The 20,784-nt window shown below is 38.9% G+C and overlaps 1 protein-coding gene across 1 annotated transcript in view; it reads right to left on the minus strand.

Moving 5' to 3' along the window:
• The window catches only part of pdzd8 (PDZ domain containing 8), a 43,874-nt gene that overhangs the window by 10,146 nt on the left and 12,944 nt on the right, over positions 1-20,784 (minus strand). The window contains exon 3 of the mRNA XM_051422814.1: positions 17,704-17,806. Coding sequence (XP_051278774.1) covers positions 17,704-17,806 — 103 coding nt within the window. The remainder of the gene's footprint in view (positions 1-17,703; positions 17,807-20,784) is intronic.

Here is a 20,784-nt window from a genome sequence, read left to right on the forward strand (position 1 = left end):
GCTAAATCACAGGGATACGAACCAGGATACTGAAAGTGGAATAGAATATTTATCAGTCAATCTCAACCTCCTCCCCCAGAACAGCCTGAACTCTTGAGCATTCCTTTTGTTCCATGTTGACAAGATCACCATCACACACTTTCTGCTGGTTTGTACATCTACACATTCCTGCTGCTCCTGTTCCATCACATCAAAGATGCTCCATTGGACTGGGATCTGGTGACTGTGAGAACCACTAAAGTAACTGCTGCTAACTGGGTGTTTTATTGTTTTTTGCACCATTCTCTAGGGTTGTGCAATTTAAGGATAGACATTGTGTGATGACAACACAAACTAAAGTTAAAAATTCAAGCAGATCAGCCTTTTCTAAGATACTCAAAAAACCTGTCTGGAACCATAATCATTTCATAGACCATGCATTTACCGTAGATCAAATGTCTGCCCCATTCTGATGCTAGATTTTAACATTACAGTAGGTGTACAGGAGGACCTAATTAAGACCTAGTTAGTGGGTAAATAAAGTTGTTTTTGTTATGGAAAGCTTTTGTTTTTGACTAGATGTCAGGGGTTAGGTAAACATTTCCATTGTAACAGCTAGTTTTACCCTCAGAAACCTGACGTTGCTGTTAAACTTTAGGATTGTGGGAGTTTCACTTCTGGGACCTCATTGTTGAGCTCTATTTGTGATTTTGGGCTGTATCAACCCAATTGGCTGGACTTAAACTTTAATGTTTGGATAATATTAAATCATATTAAATAAAAAATACAAACACTATTTTTTCATGATGACATGAAGCTCAGTTGGATAATTATTATTTGCTTAACTTGTATATGTCTGGAGTGTGTCGCCATGCCAATTTTGCACCTTGTTACAGACACATTTCTGTTCAATTTAGTTTGACTTCTTTTACAAAAAAATAATTGACTCAAACCAAGAAAGAAACATACTAGTGGCTCTAGAATCAAATTGAGGTTAAGCAAGTGACTCAAACACCAAACCAAACTCCAGAACAATTGATGAGGTGCTGGAGTTAATGAAATAATTCCCCCTCACAATTTATGTTTACAGTGATGATTTAGTTTGGTGGAGAAAGGCAAATGTGCAAAATCCAAACACACTTCAATACAAAGGTGAGCTATGAATCTTTTCTCCCCTGATTCCTGACAGAAAGTAGCTGTTTGGTGTTTCTCCAAATTGGAGAGTTTAATTGTTGTGTAGTGGAGCCTTCTTTCGGGGCTGAGCAGCAGTGACTGGACTAACCTTGTTAACATCGACAAAGAAAACAAGTAGCTCTTTGTTCCTTGTCTCTAAGCAGAAAAGACAAACAAAGAATGTAGCAAACCCAGAGTTTGCCAGATGTAAATAGAGCAATTCACCATCCATTTCAACAAATCCAGCTTCTCTTTTATCTGCACTGCCACAGAGAACAAATAAAAGGTTAATATGTTCAAATAGCAGCTATCACTGCTTCAAACTTCTCTCCTTTACCTGCAGGACCAAACATCGACAAGTCTTCCTTTGATCCCCAGAATAAAACAATCACTGTGATAAAAACACATCTGTTCCACTTTCTGTTATTTAATATCATTGGCTTGCTCCCATAAGAATTGGAAAAAAATGTTCCACTATTGTTTTTTACAATTGCTAAATTCTGTAATTCCTCAAAATGGGACCCTTATTTTTAGCTGTACACAACGTAATGTTATTCTTGTGAATCTAGATTGATCCTAATTACAAATGTGTTTGAGAAGTCTGCCCTGCCAAGTCCAATGTATACTACTCACAAGTATTTTGTGTGCATATGTGTGATGTTTGCCATAGAGCTCCACTATTGTCCAGAACACATCAATAAATAAAACACTGTTGCACTGGGTTCCTTCATTACACACTAGTGTGTGTAATGAAGGAACCTGGTGCATTATTACAAACACTAATGTTCACATTAAGAATCGAGCCTGTAGCATTTACTGGCAACAATCACAGGTCAAATGATCCAACCTCCACCTGACTTTAAGTATTGATTTCATTAATTTGTTTTTTTATAATAAATATATAGATATTAGAAAATAAACATGACATTTAAGTTTGAAAATGTCCCGTAATAAAATTGGTTAGCCAACTGCTATAACTCTTCAATAGGCAGCTATATTGTTTTTGTCATAAAGAGCGCTACAGTTGGTGTAAGCCTTGTAGTGTGTATCGAAAGGGAACCCTATGTTATTATAATAATAATAATAATAATAATAATAATAATAATAATAATTAAAGCTGCAAGCAGCGTTGAGCGGGACCTCGCACTCCACGCAACTCGGGGCGTGCTGCGGCCGCGTCGCGTGCCATCGTAACACGTACGGACCACAACATGAAAATGTCACGTAAATCAGCTCAAAATCGCCACACAGCGCTTACTTCCTGTTGCCAGTAGGTGGCGCTATCACTATGTCTTAATATTGTCATGTAGACAAGTTCAGGGCGGGATTGTTGTAACACACGTGAAGTTTCATTGAGATTGGACCACGTACGCTGAAGTTATGAGGACGTGTTCAGGGCCAGACTATTACAGAATATATGAAGTTTACTGGAGATTGGACACTGCACACTGAAGTTATGAGTGCTGTTTTATGGCGAATCCGCTGAATTTGACAAGTCGTCACTGGCACGGTCATTTCAAGTAACTCAGCTCAAAATCGCCACGCAGCGCTTACTTCCTGTTGCCAGTAGGTGGCGCTATCACTATGTCTGAATATTGTCATGTACACGTGTTCAGGGCGGGACTGTTATCAAGCATTTGAAGTGTGGAGCCGATTGGACAATGTACACTCAAGTTATAGCGAATGTGTTTTGTGGCGGTCAATCAAGGTTTCCCGCCACCCCACAGACACGCCCCCTCACCACAGTCAACACATATCATCAACAATGTGTTTTGCATTTTCTAAGTAACTTTCAGCTGGATCTGATCATCCTGCAAAGAGTAGAACATGAAAGTATAAAACGTGATACTTCCTGTTACCAGTATGTGGCGCTATCACTATGTCTGAATATTGTCATGTAGACGTGTTCAGGGTGGGACTGTTATCAAACACGTGAAGTTTCATTGAGATTGGATCATGTACGCTGAAGTTATGAGGACGTGTTCAGGGTGGTACTGTCAGTGGTACAACTTTTGATAACCAATGTGTGTAGATTGAAGTGATTGAATTTGAAGTCAATCTGATAAAATCTGTAGGAGGAGTTAGTTAAAACAGAAGCCCTTAAATGCCGGAAATAGCATCACAGTTTGACATTCGATTCAACCTGGCCAACTTTGAGGGAAAGCCACGGACACGCCCTTTAACGTACAGTCACAAATAGCACAACTTTTAATCAGCACCATTTTTTGACTGTACTGACTAATTTTGAAGCAAATCCGATAAATTCCTTAGGAGGAGTTTGCTCAAATACAATGCAAAAAAATGCTGAAAATCATTGCAAAATGCCGGAAATGGCATCACAGTTTGACATTTGATTCAACCTGGCCAACTTTGAGGGCACGCCACGGACACGACCTTTAATGTAGATGCACAAATAGCACAACTTTTAATCAGCACCATTTTTTGACTGTACTGACCAATTTTGAAGCAGATCCGATAAATTCCCTAGGAGGAGTTCCTTCAAATACAAGGCGAAAAATTCACCGAAAATGCATACGGAATTCACTATGGCCAACTTTGAGGGCACGCCACGGACACGCCCTTCAACGTACATGCACAAATACCACAACTTTTAAATCAGAACCATTTTTTGACTGTACTCAAATTTTGAAGCAGATCCGATAAATTCCCTAGGAGGAGTTTGTTCAAATACAACGCAAAAAGTTCGCCGAAAGTGAAAATCAAAATCAAAATGGCCGACTTCCTGTGGGGTTTCGGGTATGGATCCAAGAGGCTTGTTGTACGTCCTGGCATGTTACACGTGCCTACCGAGTTTCGTACATATCGGTGAAACGTAGCGCCGGGGCTGCTGTTTTTTTATCCTGTAGGGGGCGCTACAAACACGACAAACATGATTTTTTTGGTATGTGAGCTTTAGGTAACGTGCCCTGTGTATTTCATATTCATAACTATTACGGTCTCCACACAGTGATTTACCATGCCACAAGAGCGCCACCTAGTGGCGGATTGTTGACACATTTTTTAGCGAGCCTCAGGGAGCCATGGGGAAGCATCGTACCAAGTTTCATTTCAATCACACGTGCCGTTATGGAGATATAAACTTCTTCATTTTAAAGAGCACCACCTAGAGGCGATGGCCTGAAATTGTGCACGATGCCTAAGGAAGACATGGGGAACTATGGACCCAAGCTTGGTGTTAATCAGAGATACCAATGTGGAGAAATGGTCCGCTTCCTTTGTTAACGAAAAAATTTACAGGAAGTGCTAATTTTATAACGTGCTTATTTTTTGAAATATCAAAATTCTTTGAATTACTTTTTTATTAGGACGGTCCCCAGATGCTACGTGAAAATGTTTGTGCGAATCGGACAAAGCACATAGAAGGAACACGAAAAAATAGTTTATGGACATTTTGCGCTCTAGCGGAAAAAAAATTCAGTCGAAAGTGGGCGTGGCCTATATGGGGAGATTCAGCTCTATTCACCGAACATGTGGATACAAGTTTTTTGAATGTGTGACAAACGATGCAGGAGTTATTACCCTAACCGCACTTTTCATGATAGTAGCGCCACCTAGTGGCGGACCGAAAGCGACGCATAGAATATCAAATTTTTTACCAGGCCTGACCACTTTGCCAAATAAAATTGACTTTTCGTATATGTTCAGGGGGGCAAAAACGCAGTCAAAGGCGCTAAAAATAATAATAGGTAAGAATAATAATAAGAAACATAGCAAATACAATAGGGACCTCCAGCGGTCGCTGGCTCGGTCCCTAATAATAATAATAATAATAATAATAATAGGGAAGAAGAAACATAGCAAATACAATAGGGACCTCCAGCGGTCGCTGGCTCGGTCCCTAATAATGCCAGAATATAAGCCATTAATAAATAACCCACAACTAACTCTCAAGATCAGGACAAAACATAATGGCACAAGTTTCTTGTGTTACAAAACATTTAAAAAATATCTCTTAGAAGAATTAGATACTAGTATATAGAGTATTTTATGTCAGTTTATAAGGTTCATACAACTATTTTAAAATATTTTGTTTTGAAAAAGAAGAGTTGTTGGAATATATATTACTTATATATTTTTAAGTTGTGTTTTTACTGTTTACATTCTGATTCCATCATATACTTTACAATTCTGGGGGGTCAAGAAAACCCCATAGTAATCAAAGCCTTCAGTACAGACATGATGACATGAAAATGTTTTATATTCTATATGTGTTCTTATGTACTTCTGATTCTAGAATAAGTCACTATAAACCTATGTAGAAGGGAAAAAAACGGCAGCCTTCAAAACAGCTTTCAGATATGGATGAAGTGCCTGAAAGGTCTACTGTTTACTACATTCTCACATAAACAACATTTTGAGCATCATCTTGTCTGCTCCATTGGCTGATCAACACACCTCTGACCTGACACAAATTACAAATGACTTGTGAATATAATATAGCCTGCCAACTGTAATTTATATTGTGCTGGGTCTAAATTTAGTAAGTCACTATTAGTCGATCACTGTTAATCATATTTTGAGGGACAGCCAATTTATGTGTACCTGTGTGTTTGTGTGACAAAGGGACTCATAACTCATAAAAGTTAGCTCAAAGTTTAATATAACTTTACTTTTATTAGATCATACCATGTTTCTGTAGATTGTAAATTCAGTTAACAGCCACCCACACGTATATTTGAGTAGAATGGGTTGTATTGAGTATTAAGTCGTCAGAGGGTTTTGTATATACTGAGAGCAGTCTTCAGGGAGAGGTGGCTAGCTGCAGGCTGGTCTGAAACTCTGGCTTGACAAATAGCTCGTAAGGAGCAGCATCTCCTGTTGCTTGGCTGAACATCCCTCTGCAGGTCTGGGAGGGTGCGCGTGAGATGGAGAGGTGGGGGTTGAACAAATCCTTTTCCCTGTCACTGCGCTGCTTGGTAATTCAATCTAATACCACATGTCAGATCGATTTGTGTATGGTTATAGGGTACAAGTCGCTGCGAGGCAAGTGCGCAGCAATTCCCTGCCACATCCAATTAGCAGCCCTGGTGCTGACGTGGGTGGACTGGGCTGAGGGGTGGGGCGCATGGCCAGTTGCTGCTCAGGTGTTTACGTGGGCACTTATTAGGCTGGTTAACAGTGACGCATATTCTGTAGTATGTGTTCTCAGACATATGTTAACCTACAATATGAAGTCTATATTTGAACATTCTAAGTCTCTTTCCTTTGAAACTATCCCATATACAGCAGTGCTATAAAGATATCGTCATATATCATGATAATCATGATGATATTGTGTATTGCAATTATTTTAGCCAAGATAATTGTGAAATTAAATTTTCATATCGTCGCATGCCTATCTGCAATCATTTAAAATATCATAATGTGAGTGGCTATTCTTCTTTAGCTGAGCATACAAACGACAGCTTGTGTTGCACATTTACCAGATAACAGTTTCCTTTTTTAGTTTGGTTTTGGTTTGGTTTAGTTTTAACTATGAATGTATGTTAATTGGCTACGCTACATAAAATCTACAAAACGAGAAGACAACTAGCAGCATTTGATTTTATTGAGGGTGTGTGTAACATTTAATGGTTAAATGTGCATACTCTGAATCAACCTTAAAGGCAGTGGTTGAGGAAACTAAGCTACAATGGGTAGCTGCTGATATATATAGACGTTAATGAATTCAAACACATGCGAGTTCACTCTAGGCATCCCATTTGAGACACCTTCAATACTCACAGATGCTCTTTTATCCATTTATGATTAACTCAGTAACACCATGACAATTTCCACATTAATTTAAAACCTCCACCCACACTTGTACTCAAATGCATTGGTGCATTCACATCTATCTACACTATGTCAATACAGAAAATATTGCAATCTAAACACAAACACAGAATAATGGGCCGATATTAATGACTCAATACTTTCAGAGTGGCACAAGGTAATTTAGCTCAATTATGTTGTAGAAAAAGTGATGATGTACAATGTAGCAGTGGATGGCATGTATTTCTATGAAGTTTACTTTCACACTTTTGGGGCTGGTTTTTGTTGTGTGGATTAATCTGAATTTTCAAGTTACCTTTTTATCATAGAAAGCAGGTTTCAAAGGCACTAAGAACAAAGGAGTTGTTATGGAGACACAGGAAAACAAAAAGGTGCTTTGCCTAATTTGCACTTGTATGGACAGCAACAGTGGTTTGGTCGCCCACACGGTCCCTCTTTGTAGCACTGTCATTGTCCTGGCATTAAAAAATAATCATCTGTCATGACTGTTGCATCATCCCAGTTTATTAAATGACAACTAAATTCTAAACTACTACCACTGGTTCAGAAAGGAGGAAAACACTATTTTCCTCATTATCAAGATGACATTTCAGTCTTTCCTGTCTTTTGAACACAAGTGCTTGTCTGCCATACAAACACTGTGCCTATCTCCCTCCCCAGTGAGTTCGCCAGTTGCTTTGTATGCTGGGATTGCAAAGTGTCATTTTGCTTCATGGAAACCTCTAAGGCGCACTCTGCCCGCTTGACCACATAATATTTACTTATCATTCATTTAACATTTGCACAGTTTCTCACCAAATTTCAGCCTATAGGTAAACAGGCTACAGGTCTCCGCGTTATTAACATCTCATCTCCACTGGCCCTTTCAACTCCCATTAACACACAGCTATTCAAAAAAGCCGACTAGCAAACACTCATCCCTCAGCGAGTTGGGGAGTAGGAAAATAAATTATTTTATTTAATTTGGCTTTACTGCTGTCCAATACAACCTATGTAATATCATTTTTGCTGAGGAGAAGTAGAAACAGCAAATATACTCAGTGGTTACCATCACTCTAAATAACACTGACACAGCAGAAGAAAAACAGACAAGCCTACGTCATGTCAGTTGTCAGATCCTTCCAGATGGAAAGAAAGGGCATTCTGAGTAATTTTAATAATTAAAGAGCCTGTACTATCTCTGAGTTGCTCAAAGATTATAAGGGAGTTTGTTAAACCAACAAGAATTTACTGTGTGGATTGCACTGTTGGATGCCATCCAAGGTACATAAAAAAGGTCAAAGCTCTTATTGTGACGCCACAATGTTTGGTAATGCTTTATTTTTCAAGATGATAATTTCCTATTAATATCCTCCTAAGTTTCCCAAAAAGACAGTGGAAATTTAGTAGAATTTTCGACATTGGAGAAAATTCACTAATCTACAAGAGGGTAGAATGTTCAGAAATGTTATGCTATGTGGCAACCATTTCTAACCTTTATAGAACAAATGGACACTACTTACATTGCAGTTTGGTACTACTGACCCCATCATAGAACTAAACTGCAATAATTAAAAACACTGTGTTCATCTAACTGTATTTGTGATTTACTATTTAATTGTATTTTTTATGACTTTAAATACCAATAAAAAATAACCTTGAGCAAAAGCATTTTCCCTGTATTTTGCATTACATTACATTACATCATGTAAATCTTTTTAGGAACCTTCTATGGAAATGATTAGGAAAATATTTGTCAATTCCAGACTTGTAAAATAATATTTTTGTTTAGTGATTTTCCTAAATATTCTATTTAATTGTGACCAGTTTAATATAAAGTGAAAGTTTCTAAGGCTAAAATGCTCAAAAAGTTCAACAAGACTCTTTCATTGATTGATTGATGAATACAAATAACAGGGACAAAAAACTAAATATTCAGGGGTTAGGGTTTAACATATTCATACTCACATATTTATATTATCACATACTGTATTTGGATACAGGAACATTTTCAGTGAGAAACACTGACAAGTATCCATGGCTTTGAATCTGGCCAACTAAAAATCAGTGTAGACATTATTTGGAGTTATGAGCGCCACGTTTGACACTTTGCAGCAAGTTACAGGTTATTTCTCTCCAATGAGAGAGCCTGCCTCTAGGACGAGAAAATATAAAAAAACATTCTAAATGAAAAAAGCAAGAAAACTAATATGGCTATGGCGCTGTGTGTCATGCACATAGCGGATGGTCTATTGAGTTTCCTCTGAGATGAATTGATCCATGGAAGAAGCGATTAGAAACAAACAGCTTGTGGGACAGACCTCTCATGTCTTTAATCTACTTTTTCGCTGCATCGCCAGCCGTTGTCAAACAGAATTAGAACAGGCCATTTAATTGGCATGCCGAGGCGGAAATGGATGATGAATGTGTCACTTGCCACAGGTCAATGTGTGCGTGACAAAAAATGACAACGGTGATAGGCTCCCTGAGGTACCATTAGATTTTTTGCTGGATGTGAATGTTGATAATGCTGTTTTAGCCTTGTTTTTTTTTTTTTTTTTGAAGGAGGGACAAAGCATAATCACATTGTCTAGTTTCTGGATTTAAAGGGCATTTCCTAACACAAAGGTCTAAATTCTGTTTTAAAGCCTCCTCCACAGAGGTACAATTGTAGTTGAGTCAAAACATCTTTATGTATTTAACAAACTTAATTCACAACAATAAAACTGTCAAAATATGTTTATTTTCCCCATAGTAAGGTATTGTACAGGCACCAGTATCAATATCTGCCCTAGCAGTCTTTAAGAATTTATTTTTTGTTGGCCTCAAAGTAGAAAAAATAAATTAGTATTTAAATTGTATGGTTAGCCAAAAACAGGTATTTGCATTTGTTATAAATTTAAATATACCGTGATACATGACTATTGTTTACTCCTACTTCTACACCAAAAACCCTGAGTAGAATGGTCCTGTGAACACTAGATGACTCACTGTTGTAGTCTGTGTGTGTGTGTGTGTGTGTGTGTGTGTGTGTGTGTGTGTGTGTGTGTGTGTGTGTGTGTGTGTTGGAGAGAGAGAGAGAGAGAGAGAGAGAGAGAGAGAGAGAGAGAGTGAGTGAGTGAGTGAGTGAGTGAGTGAGTGAGTGAGTGAGTGAGTGAGTGAGAGAGTGAGAGAGAGAGAGAGAGAGAGAGAGAGCCTCCTCATCACCCAACTGTCTTTCATCAGATGTCCGGGGCAGATTAAAGACACAAAGACACCCTGAGTGGAACATCAAACAACCAACAGAATGGGGTGCTGTGCGTGTGTGCGTGTGTGCGTGTGTGCGTGCGTGCGTCTGAAGTGAGTATTGACTACCGTGTGAGGGGCTAAGAAATCGAAACTGGTAGACGATAAAAAAAAATAGTGCCATGGCTGATCCTGAGGTGACAGCTGTGGACAAGACTCTCGTCTGTTTTCAAGATATGACTGAACAACAGACCCATGAAGAACATCCTGACATATAACAGCTGCCGTCAGTCCTTTTGAAGTTGCAGTGGTTACAGTATTTTACCTTTGCTTTGGCACAGTTTCATTGTAAAATCTCTTAATGCTTGAAGAGCAACAACACATAAATTCTTACTTTTTAACACAAAATCTGAATCTTGCCAATACACAGCCCGAGTGCAAAAACTGAGATAAGTCCCAAACAAGGGCTGTGTATTTACAAGAGTCTGGCAACAAGTATCACGTTACAGGGGTTATGATTCAATACATTGCAATATATTATATTATTAAGAGTTCAAATTGAAACTCTGCTGTGATCATTTTGCCAATTAATTTTTTTGTCATTCATTTTTAAACTGAATTAAACAATTGAAAAGTGTACCTCAAGGTGACAAAGAAAGTGTGATATTAATCAAACTAAAGCATATCCACACTGTCACATATTTTTGAACTGAAGGCAAATGTCTGGCCGTTATATTGGTCTAACCCTGTGTGCTCAGAAGCCAAACAGAATAAGACATCTGATGAGAAGCTGTCCATATTTCCTCTACACTCTGACCTCCTAATCACTGAGGTTACATGCTGCTGGAACAGATCACTGTGCCTTCTTTCAAGTCTGGGAAACTGGATGATTTTGGGCTCAGGGCCATGAGACTGACCACACACACCATCCAGAGGAACATACAGCCTTATACAGCCGTAAACACACACGTTCTTTCACACACAAAGCCACCCACCGAGTGCAACCACTGTTACACAACAACATGTTGAGCTGTAGTGTATGTGTGCACAAACACACGTCGTATATCCCTTCAGTCAAGCTGTCAGCAAGCATCAGCACTCAGGGCCGAGGATGGAATCGACAGGGCAGATGTGCAAACACGCCTGACAGAGTCCCCCCCCCCCCTCCCCCCAACCTCAACACACCATAAATGAGTAATAAAAAAAAAAAACACAGCCAGCCAATCTCTGTAACGGAAACTCTATAATGGAACAGGGCTTCATTTAACCAGTTCACAGGTGGTCCATGCTGTGTAGATGCAAGCACACACACAGCACAATGAAGTAGCTGAAGTAAACACTGACCAATGGGAGGCAGCGGAGATAAAGGGACCTTTCTCTGGTTACAAATATGATGAAGGAGAATCCATTCAGCTACGAGCACAGTGTCACCTCAAAGGCCAAAATGCTCAAAGTTGAGACTAGAAATTAAACAGCACTATTCAAAGAAGAACTTTTTGCTACTGTGCGCCCTCAAATCAGAAATTTTAGATGTTATTTCAGCTTTTTGTGTGCCTCTTACATTTAACAATATAAAAAGTCTGATGTTAAATGAACTGAAATTAGCATACAATTACAATACATAACATAACATATGTGTTAAGTCCATGAAATGCAAACAAATATCAAAATTAACTAAAACTCAAACATTCAAATAGTGTTTCTGTCTTACCCATTCTACACAACCCAAAAGGTTTTCACAAAAGGTTATATGGATGAGCAACAAGAAAGTGAATCCTACTATCCCAGAAATTGGGTATTTTTACAAAAGAAATAACTTCACATGTGCCACATTTTCATGATATTTTATGCTTCCAAGGATCAAATTTTGGTGAGGAAACAACATCTGCATTATATTTATTTCTGTTAGTCTAAAATAAGTCAAATTTAAATGTACTGCGCATACAATTAGTGGAATCTGTCCACAAAATACAAAATGTCCATGTTTAAATTGTAACATGGAACTCCACCCAGATTGCCCAAATGCCCAGTATCTTCAATTGTAGTTATGGCCTTGTCGCTAAGAAATTCTTTGGAACACCTGCCAGATGCAGATTCCCATCAAGGACTAGTCACCTTCCATATCTTCCTGACATACATTGCTTACAAACAAGCATAAACTATAGGACCAAAGAGATAACTTTTTTATATGTATAATATTTAAGTCTAAAACTTGTGTGTAATATTCATGGTATGTTGTCTTAGGTGTATAATCACCCGAAAATAAATCATACACAAATACAATATATCTGTAATATATCAATAATTATTCATTACATTTTTAAAAAATGTAATCGGTCTAGCTCTATTGGATCATTCTTTATTGTAAGTGTCTCACAATCAAGCAAAAAAAAAAAAAAAGCAGAAAGCTTACAAAAGGGATAAAGAGAAGACACCAAGTCAAACCAGTGGCCTTTAATGACCTCAGCCTTCCTCAGATGTTGTCTTGAGGGCAGCTTAAGGACAAGTGTTTGTGAGTATAAATGTAAATGAGAAGAAAAGGCACAAAGTGGTTTAGGATGCTGGCTTTGGTAGAGAGAACTTTACGATGGATGAATACTCCAGTGAATAATGTTTGGCTAAAATAAAACTGTGCCCCTAACTTAAACATACTGTTTGTGACTCGAGATAGTAGATGTTGTGTTTTCAATAGAACTTGCTGATTTTACTGCTTAATACTAGGGCTGTGTCTTTGCAAGAATCTGGCGGTATAGTGCAATGTGTTGCATTATATTAAATTAGAATTTTAGGAAAACTGTCACAGTATTAAGAGCACACCACTAAAATCTAGTCCTGTGTTAAAGTTTAAAACACTGCTATGTGGCTGGCGGCTGTGGCTCAGAGGCAGAGCAGGTTGTTCCTTAATCGGAAGGTTGTGTGTTCGATTTTATTATCATATTTATTTTGTATTTTCAGTTTTATAGTATAAGAGATGCTTTTCAGTTTTATAGACTATTGTGATCTACTGTCTTTTGGAAAAGTGTTTGTTCAGTGCTATTGCAGTGTAATACAGACATTTTTGAAATGTTCCTTCTTTTTAATGTATGTTTTTATTTTTATAATAGAATGCCCAAGTTTCCAGTGGGAAAAATGCTACTTTAGTCCCCAGCAAAAGGATTTTGTCTGTCTGTGACTAACTGAACCAAAGTCATGTTTCCTAGAAAAGAAAGAGAAGAAGAAAGAGCTACTGTTCAAAACACAAATCATAAAGCAATCGGAAATACAAAAAAGAACTGACCTACCTAGCAAACATCAAATATATGAGCACCATATATGAGGTGGATAAATAATATTTGGTAATTGAAAACTAAACTGAGCAAACAGAATGCCTGTGAATGTGAATGTGAATAGCTCATTAAAAACCAGCCTGTCTCTCTCAGGCTTATTCAAAACTGGTATGGTGACTTTCTATTGTGTGTGGAACCAGAAACTAAACTGTGATATGCACCTGAAAGATAGAGATTTTAAATCAGCCCTGAAATGCACGTTGAACACAGAACAAGGGCCCTTCCTGGTGAGAGCAGGTCTCCCATAAGGAAGATGGACACATGGTGCAGTGAAAAGCAAGAGCAATTGGCTCACAATGGTTCAAATGAGGGAATATTCAAATGTAATGAAAAGCATTAGCATACATGAGACAAGCGCCTGTTTTCATAAGGGAAGCTTTTTTCTCGCAATCTTCAGGGAAAAAAGGAGAGAGGGAGAAAGATGGCGATTGACCTTTTCCAGATGGTACAGCCTTTAATCCTTACTACAGAGTCCTGCTGGGGACATGCAGGCTGGAGAAGTCTGATAAATCTGGCTCAAATGCCACCGTGAATCTGCATTTTCATGCGTATATTAACAAAAAAGGGATACAAGTGCTTTGAAGTGGGTCCACTTGAAGCGGACTGTGCTGATGCCTATATTGGTTGAGTGTTGGGGTGGTATGGTTCACATATTCATTACTTATTGGATTGCTGCCTGCACCTTAAACTGACCAGTTCTTTATTTGCGTTTGCATAAATGTAAGGTGTGCATGTGCGACAACTGTATTTTTGTTGTGTAGCACTTTCACAGCACTGAGATTGGGTCACAGTTTGCAGGAGATTTTATTTGGATTGAATTTTTAAACATTATTTTTAGATCTAGATCTGTCAAACACCTTTGAGTCACATGAGAGAGCTTGCCAGTATTTCTACCACACTCACGGTTTCCGACATACTAATAATAATAATAATAATAATAATAATAATAATAATAATACAGATTCCAGGGTTCCCAAATAAGAAATCCTTTTCCAGGACCTTTGCAGGACATTTTTCAAGAGATTTCTTGACAGTACAGGTAGCTCCTCCTACCAACAGTGGACTTTCAAACAAAATATGCACCCAAGTGTACGTACGCAATCTGAATGAGGGGTTGAAATACAATTGAAAAGTTCCAGGACAACATAGATTATTTGCAGGTATTTCAATGATTAGAAAACTAGTCTAATTTTTCAGGTATTCCACGTTTTTCCAGGACAAATGGGAACCCTGAGATTCTGAAGCCAGCCACAATATATGGATGCTTTACTAGAAAGGCCATGCTAGAGTCCAGACTATTCTAACATTAGCCAAACAGACCGAGAGGGAAACGGTAAAGTGACTCCAAGTTGGCAATAAAAACAAAGCCCCAGCTAAAACCAGACTACAGTGAACGTTAACCAAACTACCGGTCACGTTCAACCCCCTGATGATGGCACAGATGGAAGGGTTGAGGGATCAAGTGAGATCCTCCTACTGAGAAGACAGAATCAGGGGCAAGGCAATATGGTTATGTTAATTGTTCCAATCCAAACCAGGAAGCACGGCCGATGTGTGTTATATGCAGCAAAACTCAAGCAATTGAGAGTTTAAAGCCGACAAAACTAAGACATTTGGAAAACCTTCATCTCGAGTTGGCATATTAACCACTGGATTTCTTTCAAGGGAAGGCAAAGAAGATTAAATGATGGCTTTCATAAAAATGAGAAACAGCCCCACACTATTGCAGAAAAATGTATCCTGTCTGCCACAATAGATATGATAAGCACAGTTATTTTCGAAAAGCTGAAAAAAAATAATGAAAACTGACCACACGTGTCTTAGTAAACTTGATTTGAGGAGTATTACATTCTATAATGAATTACATTTTTAATAAATAAACTGAAATTTTTATTTTTGTAAATTTTTATTGCAAACTAAATATTAACCTTGAACTACTGTACTATAAAATAGAAACACACATAACTAAGAAAGCATTATGTGAAAAGTGTCCTCAGATAACTTCTCTTAAAATTTTATATAAATAAAATTTAATGAAAACATAGGTCGCCTATTTAACAAATGTACAATGAGCTGCCATTTTGTAATGAGAGAAGAAAAGAAAAGAAGAAAAATGATTTTTTTCCCCTCCCCTCCTTGACAAGAAGCCCTGATATTTGACTGCCCTCTGCTGGGTGGAGCTTCAACTCCTCCAAAGTCATTAAACATTATGTGAAAGAACAGTGCAGGACAATTACTGCTCAACAGAACACAAATAATCTTTGAGCCATCGCAAATGTCATTCAGAGGTGTGTGGTGAGGATAGCTGCATCAGGCCTTGCTGGAGCCAGAGCCAGTAATTAGGGCTGACATTTCACTCTAAAACGGTCATTAGTCACCTCCAAACAGGCCTGATGTGATAACTGTAATATCTCTAAATTGCAGCAATTAGAAAAGGTTTGCCGGAGGGGCTTGAAAATTTCTTTGCCACTCAAAATGTCAACAATGGGACAATTTCATCAGTGGAAGGAAGATGAAAATAAGCTTGTATTAATGTGTCAATAAGACAAGGTGTCCAATTGCATTTACAGAGAAAGTGTTGTTGTTATACTTCTGGTATACTGGTAGCACTCAGCAACAGGTGAATATTTCTAAATGAATATTGTGAAATGGCAGTTGCTCATGGTGGTACTGTTGGGTCTCTGTAAATGTTATAAGGAGTTCGGTCTAGACCTGCTCTATCTGAAAAGTGTCCTGAGATAACTTCTGTTATGAATTGGCGCTATATAAATAAAATAGAATTTAAATTGAATTGAGTTGAGTTGTTGTATTATATTTGCTACCAACACATATCTTACTGTTACAGCTCTTTGAGTAGAAGATTAACATTACACAGCATTTGCCATCTCTCAGTTGCTCTACAGAGATCTGAATGAAATACACAAAGTGAGTATTGGGACATGAACCAGTCTCATTTTGTTGATACTCAATCAGTGTTCCGTTATTGGGTGGAAGATGGTGATGCTGCTATGCTGTAGTCAGTTTGGGTCATTGGTGTGGGATTCCTGTCTTACTTTTACATTGTTCACTACGATTCATTTTTAAGTCACGAGGATTCATCCCATTGACATATATAAAGATGGGCGACATGACAGCTCAACAAAAGTGAAGCCAAAACATCTTGATCGCCCCCTGGTGACTGACTGCAGTATAGGTCATAAAGCTCCCTCTTAGCAGATGGGGCACGGGCCAAAAAAAAAAAAAAAAAAAAAAACCCTAATTTTAGGTAGTTCTTATCATGCTTTTGTATGTTTAAGTGTTCATTTTAGTTTAGTTTTAATTAGTTTGCAGCTATAAAAAGGGGGTTTAGTCATGATTGACACCTGAGTCCTGCTCACGATTGAGTCAGCCAGATGTATGGGCAGGACTTGGATACTGTGGCACCAATCATTACTGCACAGACTCTGGCACTATTTAGCAAAAGATGGCAGCGGCCGTATCCAAGATATTTTGGTTTCATTTTTGTACAGGTATGAAGTGGAGACGCAACGTCCATCTTTTATGTGTATTTGGTCTCGACACCATCTGCATTACATTCATGGTTTTAACTGTATTTAACACACATAGACATGCATGGCATTTTTGACGGTGAGTTTTTGGGTCATTTTTAACTATTAACCTTTGTAATTAAATGTATACATAGATTTGGGGAAAAAAACAATTCTAAAACTTGTTTCCTGGACCTTTAAAAGGTCCATTGTAAAGGATTTAGTGGCATCTACTGGTGTAGTTGCAGACTGCCACTCCCTTGCTTCACCTTCCCCTTCCAAGCATGAAGGGGAAACTACAGTGGCCGTGAAATTCACAAAAAATGCAAAAGGCCCTATCTAGAGTCAGTTTTTGGTTTGTCCGTTTTGGACTACTGTAGAAACATGGTGGTTTAACATTGCAAATTCCATAGAAGAGGACCTGCTCACTCTGTTGATAAAAACGGCTCAGTCTAAAAAGGTATGAAAACCTCATTTCCTATGCGTATTATGTTCCATTTCTGACAATAAATCCTCCTAAATGTTCAATTCAATTAAATTCAATTTTATTTGTATAGCGCCAATTCATAAAAGAAGTTATCTCAGGACACCGTGTTACACACTAAGCCTTTAAACATGGTTCCTAAACTAGAGGAATAGGAAGGAAAACAAGGATGAAAGAAAAGTAAAGTCAGATGCTGAAAGGGAGAAGAACTTACCCGTTTGATGGAGCTGCGAGTCTTCTCCTTCCACTGGTGGCTGCTCAGCTCCAGGGTGCAGTGAACATAGGTTTCTCTGTCATAAGAGCCCAGTATGAACAGTCTGCGGAGACATGAAACGAGACATACAGTAAGAGAACTACAGCAACTGTAAATACACCAATCAGCCAAGATATTATGACCACTGTCAGTGGGTGGGATATATTAGGCAGCAAGTGAACATTTTGTCCTCAAAGTTGATGTGTTAGAAGCAGAGGCCAAATTGTGATGGCTAGACGACTGGGACAAAGCATCTCCAAACCTGCAGCTCTTGTGGGGTGTTCCCGGTCTGCAGAGGTCAGTACCTATCAAAAGTGCTCCAAGGAAGGAAAAGTGGTAAACCGGAGACAGGATCATGGGGGGCCAAGGGTAATTGATGCACGTGGGAAGTGAAGGCTGGCCCTTGTGGTCCGATCCAACAGACGAGCTCCTGTAGCTCAAACTCTTAAATTAATGCTGGTTCTGATTGAAAGGTGTCAGAACACACAGTGCACCACCAGGCTGCCCAAGTGGTCAGAATGTTATGGCTGATCGGTGTAGTGTTTCATTTAAAAATAAGGAATGTTTAATACAACAGCCCCAGGAGCTTGACATATCTAAAATAAAAAATATTGATTTAGTAAAATAAAGGGACACTTTAATACAGTCAAAAACGTTTTACTGCTCTGATAATGAGGAAAATCCAGGACAAAAGGAGAGTAGTCCTTAGCTGCGATCCATATTTTTTTTTTTTCATAAAGAAATATGAAAATAAACCCAATAATGCAGTAGTAAATACTGCAGTAGTAAAGAGCATGTTGACTGTTTTCTAGAGTTGTTCTGATTCCGATACCAGTATCGGGAATGCCTCCGATACTGCCGAAAATGCTGGCATCGGTATCGGCGAGTACTGAAGTCCAGGCACCGATCCGATACCACGTAATTTATTAGAAATAGGAATCTATCTACTGGGTAGCTCCGCTAGCTCCGTAAGCTCTGCAACAGTTCTTCTTCGCCGCTCTTAAAACAGTTGCGCTGTACTGCCAATCGGCAACTGCTGTTGCGGTTTTCGCTGAAGCTCACACACACTGAGCAGCAACGTTGGGCACAAACACACCCCCTCCTCTCTTTGTCTGAGGCTCTCTGTCACAGCACTGCAGGCAGACACACACCAAGGTGCGCCCCCGCCCCCTTCCTCCCTCCTCCCTCACCTGTCGTTCTACATGCTTGAAAAATGGAGCGAGATCGACAGCCCAAGAGGAAAGGTGGAGCAGAGAGGGAGAGGCTAAAAGCTAGAAGCACTGACCACAGATCAGCGAAGTGCTGTAAAATAACTGACATGTTTGTCAGTGAGGGAGCAGGTCAGACATTAAACAGTAGTGGCGGCAACACGGGTGGTGGTGGCCTGGGATGATATCAAAATTCCCGTCCTGAATTATTGTCCCAGTCCGCCCCTGTATCACAGTCATGCAGGCCTAGTATGATTTTTTTCCTCTTTTTTTTTTAACACACTGGTATCGGTATCAGAAGATTAGAATACATTACATTCCTCTTTATCTCTAAACCTCAGACATATCCAGTAATCACCTCAACAACATAGATTACTTATAAAGACTTCCATACACCAGTAAATCTAATTTCATCATTGGAAAAGCACTGCTGAAGTTGTAATCAGGGACTAGAAATTGTTGCTGTTTTTTTTGTTTTTTTTGTTTATCAACTAATTAATTAATCATCTCAGTGTCTACTTCAGTTACAGGAGCATGGTGCCACCTGCTCCAGGACTATGGCCACACCACATGTACAGTAACAGTACATTTTCTTGGTATATTAGCTGCACCTCACGCATCCTCACCAGTATGGTGGCCTATATCTTAACTTAAAGGGGCACTTCAAGTATCTCATACATAATTAGAAGTGTACTCAGAGAGCAACATCCTCCGCCAAGGTGGTTTAGAATTAATTGCATAGTTTTCTTACCACTACCATTCACCCACTCACACACATTCATGCACAGGCTCATCAGTACTAAGTATCTTGCCCACAAATGACACCTGGTTTGTATCTTGCCCAAGTACACTTTGACATGGGGACTATAAGGAGCCTGGGATCGAACCGCCAATCTTCTACTGATTTTGTTTCTATAGTGATGTTGATTCTGGCCGTTTGACCAAGCAAACAGTTAACTTCATAATTTCAGCTCCACTGGCCAATGAAGACTTTCACTTTCCCTCATATCCTGTCCACTCCCAGTGGTCCCTCATTCATTCACTGCTGTTTTAATACTGGAATTGCAACTTATAAAGCTGGACACAATACCTGTGTACCTGAAGACTGTGTAGCGAGAAAAAAAAAGATGAGCTCACAGTAGCATATTTTTTGGCTACTGCTGCCCCCTGCTGTGCCGAGGAGATTAAAGCATCAGGCACTGATGAATAGTTATTCCCTCACTTCAGAAATACAATGTTCGTCTTCAGAAGCTGCAATATTTCAGGCATAGCATGACTGGTTTGATTATTTAAAGAGACACTATGATGGCCTTCCTCAATAAGAATCAACGGTTTCCTTTGTAAGATCTCACCTCACATGGTAAATTGGGTAGATACTTCCCTCTACTGGACATTTACAGCACACTACACCTGAAACCTCTAACAATCATTATACAGCAAATGTATGAAATCATCTAATTAAACACTCAACACAATATTGGAAGTCCAGTCTCCAAACTTATAGTTCCTATATAGAAGAAGGTGATGTAAGATGGTGGGGAAAGAAGGGCGACTATGATTATAATGGGCATGACATGAATTATTAATGGCTGAACCTGATCTGATCATCCTGTGGTCTATCAAACACACCAAACCACATCCAAGCACGGCTCAACATACACACACATATATCAAAGCACACATAACTCATCTATCTCTCCAAGGCAATAAATGGTAAATGGTAAATGGACCTGTTCTTGTATAGCGCCTTTCTAGTCTTCCGACCACTCAAAGTGCTTTTACACTACATGCCACATTCACCCTTTCACACACATTCACTCAGTGATGGCAAAGC

The sequence above is a fragment of the Dicentrarchus labrax genome, unplaced genomic scaffold (genome assembly GCF_905237075.1).
Source record: "Dicentrarchus labrax unplaced genomic scaffold, dlabrax2021, whole genome shotgun sequence".
In the NCBI taxonomy this organism is placed as follows: domain Eukaryota; kingdom Metazoa; phylum Chordata; class Actinopteri; family Moronidae; genus Dicentrarchus; species Dicentrarchus labrax.